This window comes from Hetaerina americana, unplaced genomic scaffold (assembly GCF_022747635.1).
Source record: "Hetaerina americana unplaced genomic scaffold, ioHetAmer1.1.p SCAF_4, whole genome shotgun sequence".
In the NCBI taxonomy this organism is placed as follows: Eukaryota; Metazoa; Arthropoda; class Insecta; order Odonata; family Calopterygidae; genus Hetaerina; species Hetaerina americana.
In genome coordinates, this window is record NW_027286985.1 from 47,414,722 (window position 1) to 47,432,991 (window position 18,270).

General features: G+C 34.8%; 1 protein-coding gene across 1 annotated transcript; it reads left to right on the forward strand.

Moving 5' to 3' along the window:
- The first annotated feature begins 872 nt into the window (after nt 1-872).
- On the forward strand, nt 873-11,469 carry LOC139691962 (tRNA (cytosine(72)-C(5))-methyltransferase NSUN6). The gene is made up of 7 exons (XM_071589935.1): nt 873-1,111; nt 1,228-1,362; nt 1,434-1,638; nt 1,711-1,867; nt 4,130-4,349; nt 7,288-7,596; nt 11,066-11,469. The coding sequence occupies exons 1-7, from the start codon at nt 1,055-1,057 to the stop codon at nt 11,366-11,368; spliced, it is 1,386 nt and encodes a 461-aa protein (XP_071446036.1). The 5' UTR covers nt 873-1,054; the 3' UTR covers nt 11,369-11,469.
- The last annotated feature ends 6,801 nt before the right edge of the window (nt 11,470-18,270 follow it).

Genomic DNA, 18,270 nt, shown 5'->3' on the forward strand with positions numbered 1-18,270 from the left:
GGGGAAGCGCCACCTTGCGATAGTTAATTGAACTACTTCGAATTTGAAAAGTTATTTCGAAGTTCTCAAAGAACGTAGTTCACTTGTATCACAGGAGGAGCGCTTTTCACCATTGCAATTCGCCTTGGCGGGAGCAACACTTGAAACCCTCGAAAGAATTACAAGGAAACTTGACTCCTCAACCACAATTTCAATGCAAACAATAGGTGGTAACGCTTAATTTTATATAAACGCAACAACTCATCTCATAATAAACAAATAACTTTTAAATATAATATTACGATGTTTTTGCTCACTTTTACAGCCATCGAACCTTAAAGGTCAACTGAAGGGTAAATTACATTGTTTGCAATCAATGAAAAATATAATCACGATCATACGTCTCCCGTTATCCACTGCATATTCTGTCTTCTTTAAGTCAACTTATATTAGCATGATTCGCATTAACCTTCGAAAAAGAGATCTAAATGCCGTGGGCTACAACCAATGATTATTATTTTGAAAACACTGTTTTTCTGATTGACGATGGGATATTGAAGAGAGCGATAGAGGGTAGAATGTTAGGTAAACAAGGAAAGGCTAGCATTTATATGTTGGGCGGAATGTAGGGATGAAGTATTCGGAATAGAAGTGGGACTTATGATTACGCTGGATGGCGGGTCGTGCTTTATAAGAGAGGGAATGGAATTGTCGCTGTAAAATTTGCTAGCTTTATTCCATCCAAAAACCTACCTTAGCGTTATATTACCATTAATTTTAATAATATGAAACCTCATCACCCAAAATTTTACTTTAAACCTAATGGCGCGCGTTGTGCAGCTAACAATTGACGTCGATATATTCCAAATCCCACAGGTTCTTTGAGACTAGAGACCCCCATACGGTTAATGTTTACTTTTTATTATCTTTTAATGCCCTAATATGCGAATTTCCCTGAGTGTCAAAAAATATAGAATGCCCGTATTTTATCCATAGAAGGCTTTAGAAGTGTCGGTGGCAATAATGCTCTATTTTCATCAATTTTCTACCAAATTATCACCTTTTCTGCGAAATCATGGAATCAACATCAATGCCTTTGTTTCACTTCCAGGAAGTTTTAGAATACCTAAAGGTAATACGTTTGCACTAACGTCATCTTTGACATGTTCACACACGTTCTACTTTCAAATTCGGACATTTCATCAGATATAGCTGAAAAAAAATGTTTTTATTTATGGAATATCTCAGAGCAGTATCAGCAACGAAGTTTTGCAGGAATATCTATATTGGTTGTACCAGGCGCCAAAATATACGACATATCGCGTCAATAGTAAAATAGTTTCTGCGATCGATGCGATAAGTCAACTCCAAAACATACTAGAGGTAGGCCTTAATAATATAATTAAAATATAAACTACGAGTTTTTCTTATTATACTTTCATTAAATTTTATAGGATGCTGCGGGTAAGGATTCGATCTCGCTGCCGGATATATTTATTCACCCTTCACTACCAGATCTAATAGTACTGGGCCCTGTAAAACATTCAGCCGAACATTCTATTAACAGCGAAAAAAATGTTATAGTGGACTCAGCCTGTGGCGCAGCCGTGCTACGAGGTGCACATGTGTACGCCCCAGGAGTTTTGGGAATGCCTGCAGGTATGTAGGAGAATATTGATTTATGAATATAACGAATTTCAAGGATAGTTATAACTCTGTTTTCTATTCCAGGAGTCAAAAAAGGTGACGAAATAAACATATTAGCTGATCTTCAAGCAGGTTGCAGGAAGGGACTTAAAAAGGACTACAAAGGAAAGATAGTGTTCATTGGCAAAGGAATCGCTTTGATGACTCGAGGAGATCTATTTATGCAGAATGGGACTGTCACGTAAACTAATAATTATTTTTTATCGTAGTATCATGATCATGTTTACAATATTCGAAGAACGTTTCACACCACCAATAATCTAATTGGCATCCATCATTTACATAAAAGCTGCCATAGGGATATTCACAGAAAACAACCCTTCAGAAAGAATCGGTGAAAAAATGAGCATAAGTTTAATACAGCAGTATTTTTCAGAATTGGATCCACAGTTGAATCAGGAGACTTCAATTAATCCAGCACACTCTGAATACGGCATTTAATAAGTAGGAATAGGGTCCATTAATAATTATTGTTTGTGTGAATTTTTGTTTGATTTTCTAGTTTCGTTGAAGTATATAAGCCATAAAATGGGACAAACCGTAAGTTCTTTTGCACTTTTTTTTTCAGAGCTAGTAGACTTCTGTACTGCCTTCTCTGTTTTTTCCAATCTTGCCTAACATACCAGTACTGTCATGAATTTCACACTTGTGAGAATTTTTATCAAATCTATTATTTTTTTGAAGTCTTATCCTTCATTTTTATCTGCATAGCTTATTCATTAGCTTTTTATGATGCTTACGAATTCCCGGGATTCGAACCCTGATTCCTCGATGTCCGGCCAAGTGCTTCAGAGAATTCCTTGGTAGTTTAACTAGCTAAGTACTTGACCAGACATCGAAAAATCCAGGTTCAAATCCCGGTCAAGGTGAATAATTTTTACTCTGAAATTGTTGCATTGTAATGAATATTAGGCAGATGATTCCTTTAATAGCTATTGTCGTGGCATATCCCACTGTTTCATGGAATTTTGATAGAAATACATGAGAAATCAAATAGGTGTCTACAGTTTTTTGGGTGGATATTCTAGCTGTTCACTCATTGCGAAACTTTATAATCAATGGCCAAAGAAGCGCTTAAGGTAATGACATTGCAATGCTACACATTTCTATAACTATTGGATAACCAAGCAGAGCATTTGTGAAAATACGGTTTTTTACTTCAGATGACTTTATGTCATTTATTCAGCACCTAATTCTTCCTTATCCCTTGTACGAAGAATTCAGAGAATTACGATCACTTAAATTAAGAGACCCCTAAGTAATAACATTTTTGCAATTAATTTTCTACGTGGAAAGCACCCAAGTGTTGTACCATGTTACCTCTGAAAAAATGATTTCCCTCCCACCTTTGTTTTAATTGTATAACAGCAAAGGAAAATGTACGTACTTACTATGCCCATGCATGCTATTTTCATGTACAAATACCCACTTCTATCTATGAGGAAGGAATCTGGCCGGAAGACTTTGTGAGATCAGTTTTAGTTCCTATTCCGAAAAAGGTAAAGGCTACATCTTGTGAGGACTACAGGACAATAAGCTTGATATCCCACGCAGCTAAAGTTGTTCTCATGATGCCATTGCAGTAATGAGATTATTAATCGAGAGGAATATAGAATACAACCCGGAGGTATTTACCTGTTTCGTAGATTTCGAAAAAGCGTTTGATAGAGTGAATTGGGAAAAACTAATGAGTATATTGAAGAAAATAGGAATAGATTGGAGGGACAGGAGACTAATCCGCAACCTTTACATGTCCCAGACTGCTCAGGTGCAAGTGGGAAATGGGGAGTTCGGTTGGGCCGTTGCCCAAGGGTCAAAGTAGTCGGGACATAATGAGAAGAATTGCACTAGGGAAAGAGGCTTTTACAAGGATGAGGGAGTTGATGACAGGGACGTTGAGTAAGGATGTTAAGAAAAGACTCGTAAAAACTTTGATATGGAGCATAGCTAGGTATGGCACGGAAACGTGGTCATTGAAGCAGGAGGATAGATGTAGACTGGAGGCTTTTGAAATGTGGGTGTGGAGAAGAATGGAAAAGGTGAAATGGACAGAGAAGAAAACAAATGAGGAAGTACTTGGTATGGTGGGCGAAGAGAGGGGTTTGTTGGGAGAAATCCTATGGAGGCAGGAAAAATGGATGAGGGGCATATTGACCGGCAGTGGGATGTTGTAGACGGTAATTGAGCGGAGAATGTTGGGCAAACGAGGAAAGGGAAGGAACAGGATAGGGATGTTGGACGGGATGAAGGGAGGAAGAAAGTACTCGGAGATGAAGAGGGATCTGATGTAGAGTAGGATACTGGATTGTGAATTTTGTTAGCAGTCACAAAATGTTTACTTGGTAGCTGTATCCATCCAAAGACCTACCTTAACCGGCAGATTACCTAGTAATAATACCCACTTCATGCAGATTATAATTAATATGTAGTTTTGTATTTACAGGGGTGTTGCTATTGAGGTAAAGTCAACCACCTCTGGATGTGCCCGCTTACCTGCAAATAATCCATCTGCAAATAGCCTATCTTCTCTTTTGCTTCTCCAGAATTTACCATCTGTTGTTTGTGGGTGGGTTCTGAATCCTCAGCCTGGTCAGATTGTGCTTGATGCATGTGCAGCCCCAGGCAATAAAACCACCCACCTTTCTTCTTTAATGGATAACGAGGTAAGATTTAATTTAATATTTTCAGAAAAGTTTCAACAACAAAGCAAATGCATTGTAATCATACATACATGTGTTAGTCCAGTGGGTAGAGCACTAGGCTACTGACTGGAGGGCCCAGGTTTGATTCTGGGTGATGCCTCTGAATACCCTCAGCGTCACCCTAGATGTTTTATTAATTTGTGCTGTTAAAAATCAAACCAATCTTCAGGTTTATAACACTTTTTTTTAAGTTGTATATTTAACCTTAAGATGATATTACCCTCTGTTATCACCTGTATGGAATAAATTAAATGATTTCTTGTATAAATAAAATTTGTATTTCCTACTAATGTAAAATCACATTCTAAGTACTAATGAAATATTTTCAATTTTCAAAAAAAAGTTAATATCTTTCTTTATATAAATGAAAGAAGCATTCTTGGTAAATGTAAATTTGATGAATAATTTTTTAATATTGCCTCTTTGGAAATATATTATCACCTTTTCATATTTTGGTAATATTACCTTTTAAAAATCTTTTTTTTTTAAGTTATCATTGTAAAGTTGGTGTGACAATGTTCTCATTGAACATATTGTAATCAAGGCAATAGGTATGCTTAACTTTTATCATATCTTTCAAAATATTTTAAGAATTAAAAGGAATTGACTTATTTCAGTTACTTTCTTGAAAACTCTTAGTTCTTCAGTATTAAATATTAAGTTTGTACATTGAAATGTGCTATTTGGACCTGAAAACCAATTTCTAAAACTGGTAAAAACTCTCTGGTTATAAACTGTGATGACCCTCAGAATATGCTCAGCCATATTTTTAAATCTTTTTCAGTCCATCTGCAAACCTATTACACATCCTGTAGAGGGTATGCTCCTAATCAGGATTAACTATTTCATCTTTTTTATACAAGGGATGTCCAAAAGTAAGAGTACTGAATTTTTCTATTTTATATAAAAAAATTACAAGATATTGAATGTATTATTTATTTTTCCACGTTGTTGCCTTCCCGTTCTAAGCAGGTTTTAAGCCGCGGCACAAGTTTTTTGATCCCCTCCTCATAGAACTCTCATTTCATATCCTTCCTCCACTTACAGACCTCTTGTTTCACCTTGTCATTGTTTGAAAATGTTTTTCCACCCATGTGAGCCTTCAGAAAAGATCAAAATCTGAAGGCACCAAGTCTGGGTAGTATGCAGGGTTGTTAAAAATGTTCCCACCAAACGAATTCAAAAGCACCTTAGTGGAGTTGGTGTTGTGTGGGTGGGCGTTGTCATGCAACAAACACACTCCCTTAGTCAATATTCCTCTCCATTGGTTTTGAATCCATCTTTTGAGGTTTATTAGGGTCTCCCAGTATTGTGCTGCATTAATCGCCTCCCCCTGAGTGAGGCAAAATTTTTATCAAAATGATCCTTTTTCAGTCTCAAAACATGGATGCCATGAGGGCCCTCCATTTGGGGATGCCCCAAATTGAGGTTCTGAATTTTTTGGCTGATGGGGAACCGTTGCGCCTCCACTCTTAGGACTGTCTCTTTGTGTCAGGGGTGTAATAAGCCACCCATGTTTCATCACCAGTCATAATGGAGCTCAGAAAATCATCACCCCTTCCAATTCAAATCGCTCAAGGAACTTGCTAGCACTAGCGAATCTTCAATTTGCACTGCTCTGTCAGGTGTTTTGGGACCCATCTTGCACACAATTTTTGGAATCCCAGCGTTTCTGTATTTTCTCCTGTAAGAGAGATCTGGAGATTCATGGAAACATCGCAGAGATCTCATCCACTGTCAATCGCCGGTCTTCACGAACAGTTTCATTGATTTTTTGCACCAATCCATCGGTCAATATTGAAGGTCTTCTTCTCCTTTGTTCAGCATGAATATTCATTCTTCCTTCATTAAACTCATGAAACCACTTAAACACATTCATTAGGTTCATAATGCCTTCGCCATTATCAGTTTTGGTCAGTGCAAAAATTTCAGTCGGCATTTTTCCATCCGCAACAAGGAACCTTATGACAGTGTACACCTCACACTTGGCAGGATTTCTTTTTGACATATTTCACAGAAATGGCCATTACAAGGCAAGTTTCGGTACTAACGAAGATCGCCGGTGCCCATTGTGTTCAGAGACTATTCCCACTACCAGTCAGTATTGCGAACTCTTGAATAACAATTCCAACAGCACAAGAGCTCAACAGTACTCTTTCTTTCTGGATATGCCTGGAGTTTATCTAAGGAATTTTGTCAAAGAAACTCACTCAAAGAGACATCATTTTGAAATAGTTACTCATCTAGATCTTGGAGTGAGCCATGCAGACACATTTTTACTAGCAGTTATTGAGTTCCGTAAAACTGGAAACCTCAGATTCTGTAGAGATATTTTTCTTAAACCTGAAAGGGTTATGAAAATATTTCTACAGAAGGTCACATATCCCTTTAAACGTACCAAAGGCTGCTTGAAAAAAACAAGATTAGGCTTATCACTCAATGATGTATCCATTCCTTAATGATATGAAATAATGAATACTTACAGCAGCCATTATCCTATTGACAGACACATTTTGCCCATCCATAACACAATCGCCTCATATCCCTCTCAGTGGTGCTAAATGAGTGAAACATTTTTCATAATGGTTGAGGACTCCAGAATAAAGTCAGATGGGATTGCTGAAATGAAAAAAAACACAAAGTTTAAAGATAAGCACTCAAGAGTAGAGGCAGAATAGTAGTCCTGTCTCTAACTTGGGTGATGTTTCATAGTCAGTATGTTTACCATGCAGGACACTGGCTATGCTGATTGTTCAAGAGAAAAATGTTTTTATTTTCATTTATTACAAGACAGCATGAAGAAGTGTTTTCCTTAAAAATGAACAAGGAAAATGCTTGGTGTGAAAGGTTGCATGAAAAAAATCATGTAACTATTTATCGTGAAATTTATGTCTTCCAGGGTGTCATTGTGGCTCTGGACAAAACGTCATCCAAAGTAAACTCACTAAAACAGAACTGCGAAAAAATGGGAGCTACAAATGTCCGGGCTTTTACCTTTGATTCTACCAAAGCAGTTATCGATAGTAATGACTCTGAGAGTCCCAAAAATCCCCTGATAGACCCTCCTCCATATGCTCCAAACACCTTTGATAAAGTACTGCTGGATGCACCTTGCAGTGCCCTTGGTCAGCGTCCTCAGTTGGCAAATTGGACTAGTGTATCGCAGTTGAAATCTTATCCAGCACTCCAAAGGAATCTTTTTAAATCTGTGAGTATATTTTCATATTACATGTATGTATTTATTAATTTAAAGTCCACACAACATGAAAATTACAGGGCAGGCATTTCAAATAACCAATACCCAAGGCCTAGGTGAAGGGAAGTTCACCCAGGAGGGAATTGAACCCACAACCCCTGGAATAGCAGGTGAGGGAGTTACCCCACTGCCACAATTAAACACCACTCAGTGTTTTTAATTGGATGTTTCACCAGTGACCGTGTAGTCTTAGGCAAATGTCTAGGCTCAGTTCTTGAGACCAGGAAAAAAGGGCTGTTACACAAAATAGATACAAAGCAATTTTTCTAAACTGCAGGTTAATTTATATTTTTAAAATTAAGATTCTAATCTAAAACATTCTGAATTACATACAAGGGCTGTCAAGAAAGTAACAAATGTTTTGGTCTAGCGAGGCAGTGGGGAGGGCTGGAGCCACCCTGGTGTCTAAATATCCCTACACTCAGTATGCATCCTGCTGTGGTAGCATACAGACTGTGGTTCTTCTACTTTGCTCACTGTGAACTGTTATAATGTGCACTGCAATAGAAAATTCCACAAGTTGTCAGTGAGGGCTGTCGAGAAAGTGACTTATGTTTTAAAATAAAATATGAACCTAGTGACAAGACAAAGTTTTATTATATACATTTGAAAGGCCCATTCTTAAACTATTTTTCTAGATAGTCGCCATTCAAATTGAGGCATTTATCATAGCAATGCACTAGCTTTTCAATTCAAACTCTGAAGAAATTTTCCACCTTACATTTGAACCACTTGTTTACACCATCATGCAATTTGGCGTAACTGTCAAAGCGCTGTGTGGCAAGCCACGTCCTAGATCAAGAGATTGGTAATCATAAATCGGCTATTTTCATGAATTTTTTTGTTGCTTTTCACCATCAGTTCATCTGCCACAAGGCTAGGCCGACCACTGTGGTCCTGGTCGTGAACACTGGTGTGGCTATTTTTAAACTGAATGCACCATTGCCTCACTCCCCCTTTTCTCATTATTCTGTCTCCATACACATCTCAAAGTTGCCTATGAATTTCAAATGGCTAGTGGTTTTTTACGAATAAAAACCTCATCAGTCAGCACTTCATATCTCGGGGAATTTTCTATTGTAGTGCAAATTTTAACAGTTTGCAGTGAGCAAAGAAGAAGAACCATAGTCTGCACACTACCACAGCAGGATGCATACTGGGTGTAGAGACGTTTAGACACCAAGATGGCGGCTCTAGCCCTACCCACAGCCGTGCTTAACTGAAACAAAAGTTACTTTCTGGTCAGCCCTCATATAATGTAGATAAAATAAAGTTTTAGGATATACGCAGTGTCATTTGGATGATCTGTTAGAGGAAACTGCTAAGATTTTAGATTTCTGTACTTTTTAGAGATTGAGTCAACTTATCAAAATTGATTGCGAAATATGGCTGGAAACATATTTACTGCTGGTATTGAAATTAATGCTTTATCAGGGATGGTATTTTTCAAAAGTTCATTATGGTAGTCGGAAATCACTTTGGTGTGGTAGCTTCTCATCTGAATGGATTGGGTTCTGATCCTGGCAGTGATCGAATTTACAGTGGTATCCAAATCCCTACTTGGACTACTCTTCAAGTAGAGTACACTGTCTGTTGGATGGAATGTTAAATTGTAGGCCAGTTAAGGAGAATTGGCTAAAGCTGGTTCCAGGTTTCTCTCCATCCTTCCTCTTCTCTGTAACTATCCTCCCTCTGCCAAATTACCCACTTATTCCAAATGGTACAAATGAACCCAGCCACCTCCCTCAGTCACTTGTACTTATTGAAATTGACATTCACTGTTGCATTTAAACATTATATATTACATGGACAGATAGATTTATTTTTGGTTTTGAAGTGGTGTTTAGCTATTAGAGAATTTGGAAAATAAAAAGTGATTTATATTCTTTTAAATAAAAGATTTAAATCTATTTCCAAGTTAAAATTATTAATTATTATGAAATACATATTAAAAATGTTCTCTCTCTGCATAATAAAGTAAAGGCAAAAACGCTAACTTTTATAATGATAACAGCTGATGAGATTCCATGTTGGTCTGTTGGCAAATTTTTTTGGCATCACTAACAGCTTACTACAAGATTCAGTGATGAGGTTGCAATGATGGATGCACCCTTCACCTCTAAAGTTTTTTGTGGAGTAGAAAGAGCAGGGCCTCTCCAAATAATCATGGAGCCATACGTCTCTGTAATTAAGGAAACATCTTAAGTCGATTGGCATCATCTCTAATAGTTATAGATGTTGAAAATACATCAGTTGACATCCAATGTTGCAGTATTAAGAGGCCATCTACCCTGATAATTGTAATTCTTATTAGCAGTACCTAAATTACATTTTGATATGATGTATATTGTAATTTGGCTCTGAATATTTTATCACAAACTTCTTTCAGGGTTTAACTTAAAGAAGCAACATAGCAAAAGCATTTCTTACGATTATTCTTTAGATTTAATGGAGGAGAAGTAGCCAAACTCAAGAAAAACTGATTAATAAAAGATAAAGCTAAAATATTATGTACACATAATGGCCTACATTGTAAAATTTAAAGTAAAAAAATGGTAAAAGGCCAACTTCAGGATTTTATATTTTCATCATGATACTTAAAATTCTTAAGAGGCAATCAGAAACAAAAAATTAACAAATTGTCATTGGTTTATTTGTGAAAATGAAAAAAAGGTCTTTTCAGAAGTGAAGTGGTAAATTATATAAATGGCAAATATAATACAATTTGGCATAAATGTCTAATGACATGTACCTATTTCTAATGAAAATTGAAAAATGGTCTTTATAACCCCTCTAGAAAAACCTATTTATTTTCAAACCTCATCTTGATGAGCATAAAAATCTAATCATTCTAGGGGTCATATTTTTTCCATCAGTCACTCATTAATTTTTAAAAGTGGTTCTGACAAATAACATCCTGTCTAGATTTATCAAAAAGTGTCTTCATTTTCAAATAATATGGTATAAGTTCTACAAAAGGTAATAATAATCTTATTCTTTATGAAGTTTGTTGCCATTTAAGTACCTTATAATTTTTCCAATTATTCCTAGAACAGGTTTTTGTGCAGCAATAGATCATTCTGGCATCTTAAAACTAAGTGTGGGATGGATATAAAACAAACTAGAAAATCTGAAAGATTTTGAGTTGAATAGTTTGGTTGTTGTTTGTTGTGGTGCTTTTATATTTAGTGAAGTCTGCTGAACCATCCTGATTGAATTTTCATTTAAGTCATTATTTGAGTATGTCAATAATAATACTGTGTGAGAAATTTGCCTGGTGGAAGAAGTTAATGAGGGTGGAGTTACTACACTCCTCAGAAGGGCATATAGAAATATCACCAATGTTATACTGTAATGGAATTTAACCTATTGTATGTCAAAATGTTATGGAATTTATATGGCTTTGTTAATATTTTTGCAGGCTGTTTCTCTAGTAAAAGAGGGTGGACAGCTACTATACTGCACCTGTACCATAACCCTTGAAGAAAATGAAGAAATGGTAGCTTGGGCCCTTCAGTCATTTCCTAATTTGTCTCTAGAAGAAGTGACACCAAGAATTGGAGGCTGTGGAGGCAAAGGTTGGCCAGTCAGAGGATTGACCCCAGAACATCAAGCCAAAGTGCTTCGATTCGGGCCACCAGTCAAAGAAATCACTGATGGATGTGCTCCATGTGATATGGACACTATTGGCTTTTTCCTTGCCTTATTTCAAAAAGGAACTTAAATGCTTGTATTTAAAAAGTAATTAATAATGATGAATTATTTTTTCTTCAAAGTTGATTGTAAATACCTGCACAAAAATGGAAATGAATATTTTAAATAATTCTTAAGACAAATGTTTATCCCCAAATAAATCTCTATGGTACGATGGTTGTTTGCAGAGCAGCCAGATTTTGCTCTTACTTTGCATTTTGGAAATAATACTTGCCACTTTTTACAAACCTTTTCCAAGCCCTTCTCACAAGTTATAATTTAACATTTCATACCTCAGGAAATATGCAAGCCCTGTATTATATCTTAAGCAGAAAAATACAGTAAAACAACAGGATCTGGTCATAATGTTTTGGAATTACATGAAAGATGTATTAATCCAAAAAAATTGAAAATATTTATTTTAGCATTATATAATATTTGAATGAAAGCCAATTGAAATTATTTGATATTATTTTATAGACTGAAGGTTCCCATATAAAATGCAGTTTAGTATGTGACATTCACAATCAGTGTTTAAAATGAAGTTAGAATCCCTTGCTGATAGGCTGTGGACACCCAATATCCATTCATCACAAATTAAACAAAATAACTTTGGAATCATAGTTTCTTTCCTTAAGGAATTCTCTTTTCAAAAATTAAAGTAGAAGCCCACTGATCTTTAACACGTCTACATGCTCGTAGATACAGATCTTCACATGTGTATTCTTTTCTTGATAACTAACTATACCAATAATAGCAAATTTCCACCATATTCAATCACAGATGTTTAATACATATATACTAGCTGCCATTACAACTAGTGGTGAAAACACACTTTCATATACAATGCATTATCACTCACAACAGTGCATCAAAAAGAAGTTTCATGAGAATAATTTTAATTTAAAATGTATTGCACACTCAAAGCATTTTACATGACCAATTACAAGTGAACAATACCCAACATTAGTAGTTTCTACCATTGAAATAATACCATCTTCAAGAGTCAGTGTCTCATCACAGAGCTTTCTTAGCATGCTATTGCTACCTAGTATGTGATTTTTCTCAGTAGCTAAATTAGCAATCGTGACTCAGCTCCAGTACATTGTGATATCACCAGTTCTAGTATCTTATGTTCTGTAGCCATAATTTGATCTATTATCACAGCCTGAGCTTTACAGTATCCTAGACTTGTTACTACATGAGGAATAAATGTATTGCAGTATTTGTAATTCCAAGGTATTTGCTTACTTGTCAGTCATAATACCTTTAAAAATTCAATTTAGTACTTAGTAGGTTTGCATTTTAAAATTACAGAAAGTTTCCAAGATTTCAAAAAGATAAAGTATTCATCATGCTGTGGAGAATCTTTTCTTTCATACTACTTCAGGTAAATGACTCAAAAATTTATTTTCCTTGGCATCATAAAAGCTTTATTGTTGTAGTAGGTAGTATTGGTACAAACACAAATTTATCATATTCCTATCATTTTGCAAACACTTTTTTTGGAAAAAATGTCATTCCTTAGATGCTCAAAAAATACATGAAGGTAAATTTATTGCCAAGATTTTGTACCAATAATATGGCATAAATATATGTATTATAGTGTAAGAATTAATTTGCTTGGTGTCATAGTATAATAATTCGAGACATCTATAACTACATTGTTGAAATCATAATTGTTGAATTTCAGCATTGCACTCAATGCCTCGTTTTTTACACTTGGAGGAATTTAATTTAATATTTTCAGGTTTTACAACATAGGAGAGGTTAGGAAATTTAACATTGTAATACTTGTATGGCTTTGCTTTTTTCACATTAAGCCATTCTATGGTTTTAGAATGTCTTTCAGTGACATCAGATAGGAATTTAAAGTACTTACGAGCAATTTTATGTTTATTTTGAATCATGTGTATCAAACATTCACCATAGACCTATAAGAAAATTCAAATATTATTTACTGGTATGGTTAATAATTAAAGATACTTATCCATCATATATATCAACAAAATCATACCTGTTGAATACTAGGAAGGATTCACTATTTTTTACAAAAAGTGCATCATAATGGCTGACTATTACCTCTTAATGGTTAACGCAAAAATATTAAAGTCATCTAAGTTACCTAAACTTCACATCATTTGTTGAAGCAAAACAGCTAGGTAAACATAATATCAAAAAGGCTGGATGAAAGGCAAATGTCATGTCCTTGTCTTTATACCTTTTCCCATGCATGCATCCTTTTTTAATTTAAATGATATACTTCTAATTTTTTGAAAATTTATTTTTGAATAAGAACTAAACAAATATTCATGGTGAAACATTATAAACTGTTGAACAGCAATTGCTAATATTGCTCTAAAAATTTTGCTGCTCTTTTCCTTTTAATTTGATACAGGTACTTTTCTATGATTTTGTGTATTATATTATTCAGTTCCATCTATTCATGATAACCTTGCTATCATTCAATGGTCAAATGTGTGCAGGTAGGTCTAGTCACTCTCAGATAATAAGGGAGTTAATACTAACTTGACTGGGAGACATTTTCAAACAATTTGGAGAGGAGAGAGCAAGGGAAGCCACTTACATCCACCTGAGGTGGCAAGCTTGTTTATGTACCTGAGAAATTGACTTCCCATAATGGGTGTGAGATTTCTAAACTCATTTATATATATCAACCGGGATGACCCTGAACCAAAATCAGTCACTCTGCACAACATCAAGCTTATATGTACTCTGCAAATTAACCCTCTCCCAAGCACTTACATGCACTCATAGTTCCCCTTTTGTGTGTCATTATCAGCCTTTATCAAGTTATCACAAATTGACCATTTGTTGTATGCTATTCATCTGATAATAGATGAAAAAGGGGAACATGAAAGTCATTCTATGTATTTATAAAGACATTTATATATTTTTATGATTGCCTATGCTCAGATTATTATTTTCTTCTACTTTTGATCATAAAACTATTTCTGGAAGAAAACTCAATGAATAGGCACTAGACATTAAATAAAAAACTGCAGCTTCACATTATATTAATATAAGAAATAAAAAGAATCATTTTAAACCATACTGTATAAGGATTGGTGACCAAACGGTGTGCCAACATCTCTTCATGTGTTAATAGTATACAATTCCATGGAGACCAATCTGTTGAGTTATCGAATCGGCACAGTCGAAGATCTTTCAAGTCTCTCTTATTGCTCAATGCTGAGTGGGCATGCCAAATGGAATTAATGAGGTAAGAAATGTCCTCCACCTGAAACAATGAAGGCCATTAAAAATGAGAAGCTTCACTTTAGGCTTTGACATAGTTATCTATTACATTATCCATTAGCAGAATATAATAGATATTCATTCCTAATTATGTAATTGTACAAGTAATGTATTCATAAGCTCCCTTGCTGAGACTTTGGTGTGAGCTCCCTTCTGTTGTGCTCTGTTTTTCATCAACAACAGCAGTCAAATTGCTAACCTCTTTGGAGCCAAAGAAAAACCTTTGCTTCAACAGGTATTAAGAGAAATGATGTTACAAAGCACACTAGCATACAATTTCAAGCTCTTAGCCCTTATAAACAATATGTTCCATACATTTATCCTTTGATGTTCCACACATTTATCCTGAATTTGATCATTGCTTCTGTGTATCGCTCCCCTAATGGTGTTTTTGAACACTTCTGCAATCAACTGGAACTAGTACTATCCCTATTCTTGACTCTGAAAGCCAATATCATAATTTGTGGAGATCTCAACATTGACATAACACTAAAAACTAGTGATTGTCAGGTTCTTGAAAATCTTTTGCTTTCTTATAATTTATATTGGGCAAACAAACAGCCTACTCGACTTTCTGCCTGCCTAGATAATGTAATTACCAATTATGGTCCTGAACTGTACAGTATAAGTGTTATTGACTATCTCCTATCTGACCATCAAGGTATAAGCTTCACTTTTAATACTCAAATAACTCAAAAGATATATCCAAATAGAGGTAAAACCATAATTGTGAGGCCCATAACAATAGAAGGTTTAGAGAGTTTCCAACTGCTTCTATCTTGTATTGATTGGCATGGTTTTTGCACAGACTCTGTTGAACAAACATGTTTTTCAAGTTTTTTAGGTAATTTCCTAGGCATTTTTGAGCAATGCTTTCCTAAAAAAATTCTAAACTCTATCCCCACTAAAAATAAAAAAAATCTCTGGTATACTGGGGAGTTATTAGCTCTTAGAAATGATTTACTTAGTTACTACCACTCTTACAAAACCAGTGGAAGCCGGCATGACAAAGAGGCCTACTTGAAATACAAAAGAGATTATTATAATTTAGTTAGGTGTGCAAAAAATAATGCTTACAAGGATTTTATATTGAATGCAAAAAATAAACAAAAGGCAGCATGGAGTGTAATCAATCAAGAAGTTGGTCATGGTAATGTAAAAGAAAATCTTCCTTTCACCCCAGATGCTGTAAATAATTTTTTCTTAAAAGCTGTTGAAGACAATTTGTTCTCTCGAAAAGTTGATGCTGCCAATATTGGTAATATGCTGCAAAATCTTCCTCCGAAAAATTTAAATTTTAAATGGAATTTTGTTACTCCACTTGATATTATATCGACTGTTAAAAAATTTAAAAAATCCAACAGTAAGGATATTTATGGTCTTTCTAACTCCCTAATAAAGGACATTATTGTGCTCATTGCGGAACCATTAGCAATGTTAGTCAATTTATGTTTTGAGACAGGAGATTTTCCAACAGCTCTAAAATATTCCAAAACAGTACCTGTCTATAAGAAAGGTGATAAAGATGATTTAGCTAACTACCGCCCCATTTCCATAGTCCCCGTTTTTGGTAAAATTTTTGAAGCTATTATGAAAGATCAAATATGTAATTTTTTTGAGTTAAATAATCTCTTTTCCAAATCCCAGTACGGCTTTCAATCTGGGAAATCTACAATTTTGGCAGTAGAGTCCATAGTTAATTATGTCATTAATGCATTTGAAGAAAAGGAATCAGTCTCAGTGACACTATGTGATCTTAGTAAGGCCTTCGACTGTGTTAATCATTCAATATTACTAACAAAGCTAGAATATTATGGTATTAAGGGTGTTGCACTGAAACTAATGAAGTCATATTTGGATGATCGCCACCAATTGGTTGAACTTGATGGCTGTCGGTCTGCAGCTCTTAAAGTAAAATGTGGTGTACCACAGGGCTCTGTGCTTGGCCCAGTACTTTTCATTATCATGATTAATGATTTGCCCTGTAATATGAAACCTAGATCTGTTTTATATGCTGATGACACTACTTTTGTGCAAAAGTGTCAACATCCAGAAGATGCAAAGTTACGATCTAGCGCTACCCAAAAACAGGCTAAGGAATGGTTTGATGTTAATCATTTACAATTAAATACTAACAAAACTCAGCATATTGTGTGCAGTCTTAAATCAAAAACAACTGATATTGAAACTGCTAAAATACTAGGAATTTATATTGATACAAAACTTAATTGGGAGACTCACATCAGTCAGACCTGTAATAAACTTAGTAAAGCTGTTTATATGTTAAGAAAGCTCAACTTTATCATTTCAAATGAGTATCGTTTAACACTTTACCATGCCTTCTTTCAATGTCATTTGAATTATGGTGTTGAGTTATGGGGTCATTCCCCTCATGTTAAACAAATTTTGCTACTGCAAAAGAGAGCTATTCGCTCTCTTGCTAATATACCACCACGTGATTCCTGCAAACCTTTTTTTATTAGGTATAGAATCATGACTGTATTTTGTTTGTATATCTTTAAGGCTCTGATTCATGTGAAAGTTAATCTAGAAACTTACCAATTAAGATCCAACCTCCATAACTATTCCACAAGAGGTAAATCGAATCTAAATACTACTTATTGTAGATTGTCATCAACTTACAACACATTTCACAATATGAACATACGACTGTATAACTATCTGCCTACTCAGTTGAAATCAGATGGTATCCAGAGTTTCAAGAATAGGGTATATACCTGGTTACTTGCTCACCCACTATACTCATTGGATGAATTCTTTTGTGACAATTTTCATCACATTTAAGAAAGTATGTTTATATGTTAAATAATACTTATATTGACGACATTTAATATGCTTGTACCATTTTTAAAATGAATAAAGTATTATTATTATTATTATTTGTACAGTAAAACCCACTTCAGATATTCTGACCGACAGATAACTACACTCTTAAGCATGCGAGCACTTTTTGGGAATATATGACACACATGAGTGCCTGAAAAAATTTGGTCTCCTTCTAGAAGATCCAAGAAGCTAAAATTTATCATCAGTATAGGTTTTATGTCAAGCTTAAAGACAAATTCCAACACCCAGTGAATTAATATCTTATACAGGTGCACATTCAGCTATTAGTTGCGAGCAATTTCAATTTTAGATACATATTTTTCATCAACATTTTTAAGGTTACTTATTTTTATCATTTTAGATCGCATTTAGCTTTTTTAAATCTTCCTGGCAGAGAAGCATATATGGCTTGCCGAATTTCTTTAAAATCTCTATATCAAATCCCCTGCAGAATGCAAGGCAGTTTCACATAAGTAGTAACAAATGGGAGAAATTCTGAATTTTTTAATATTTGGAAGATGGATTCCTACTGTAAAAAAATAAAGGGCTGAATATCAACTAAAGCAAAATAAGAATATCCACATTCTCAAGGATTTGAAAACTTAACTGTATAGGATTATATATTTTTATAGGGCATAAAATGAACCTATTTTAGGATCCATATATATATATATATTTTTTTTTGAGATTATTTAGCAAGATATTCAGTCTTTTATCAGCAGAAAGAATTGTTTTGCAAATAAAGTAGGTGTATTCATTGCAAAATGAAAGACCATTAATAATCTGCACTCATAATAGAGAGAAACA

What these genes read in the sequence shown, in the direction of transcription:
- LOC139691962 (XM_071589935.1), top strand. Translation starts at nt 1,055, where the DNA reads ATGGAATCAACATCAATGCCTTTGTTTCACTTCCAGGAAGTTTTAGAA. An exon ending in AGTTTTGGGAATGCCTGCAG is followed by an intron (nt 1,639 to 1,710) that starts GTATGTAGGAGA and finishes TTTCTATTCCAG; the next exon opens with GAGTCAAAAAAGGTGACGAA. An exon ending in CTTCTTTAATGGATAACGAG is followed by an intron (nt 4,350 to 7,287) that starts GTAAGATTTAAT and finishes TATGTCTTCCAG; the next exon opens with GGTGTCATTGTGGCTCTGGA.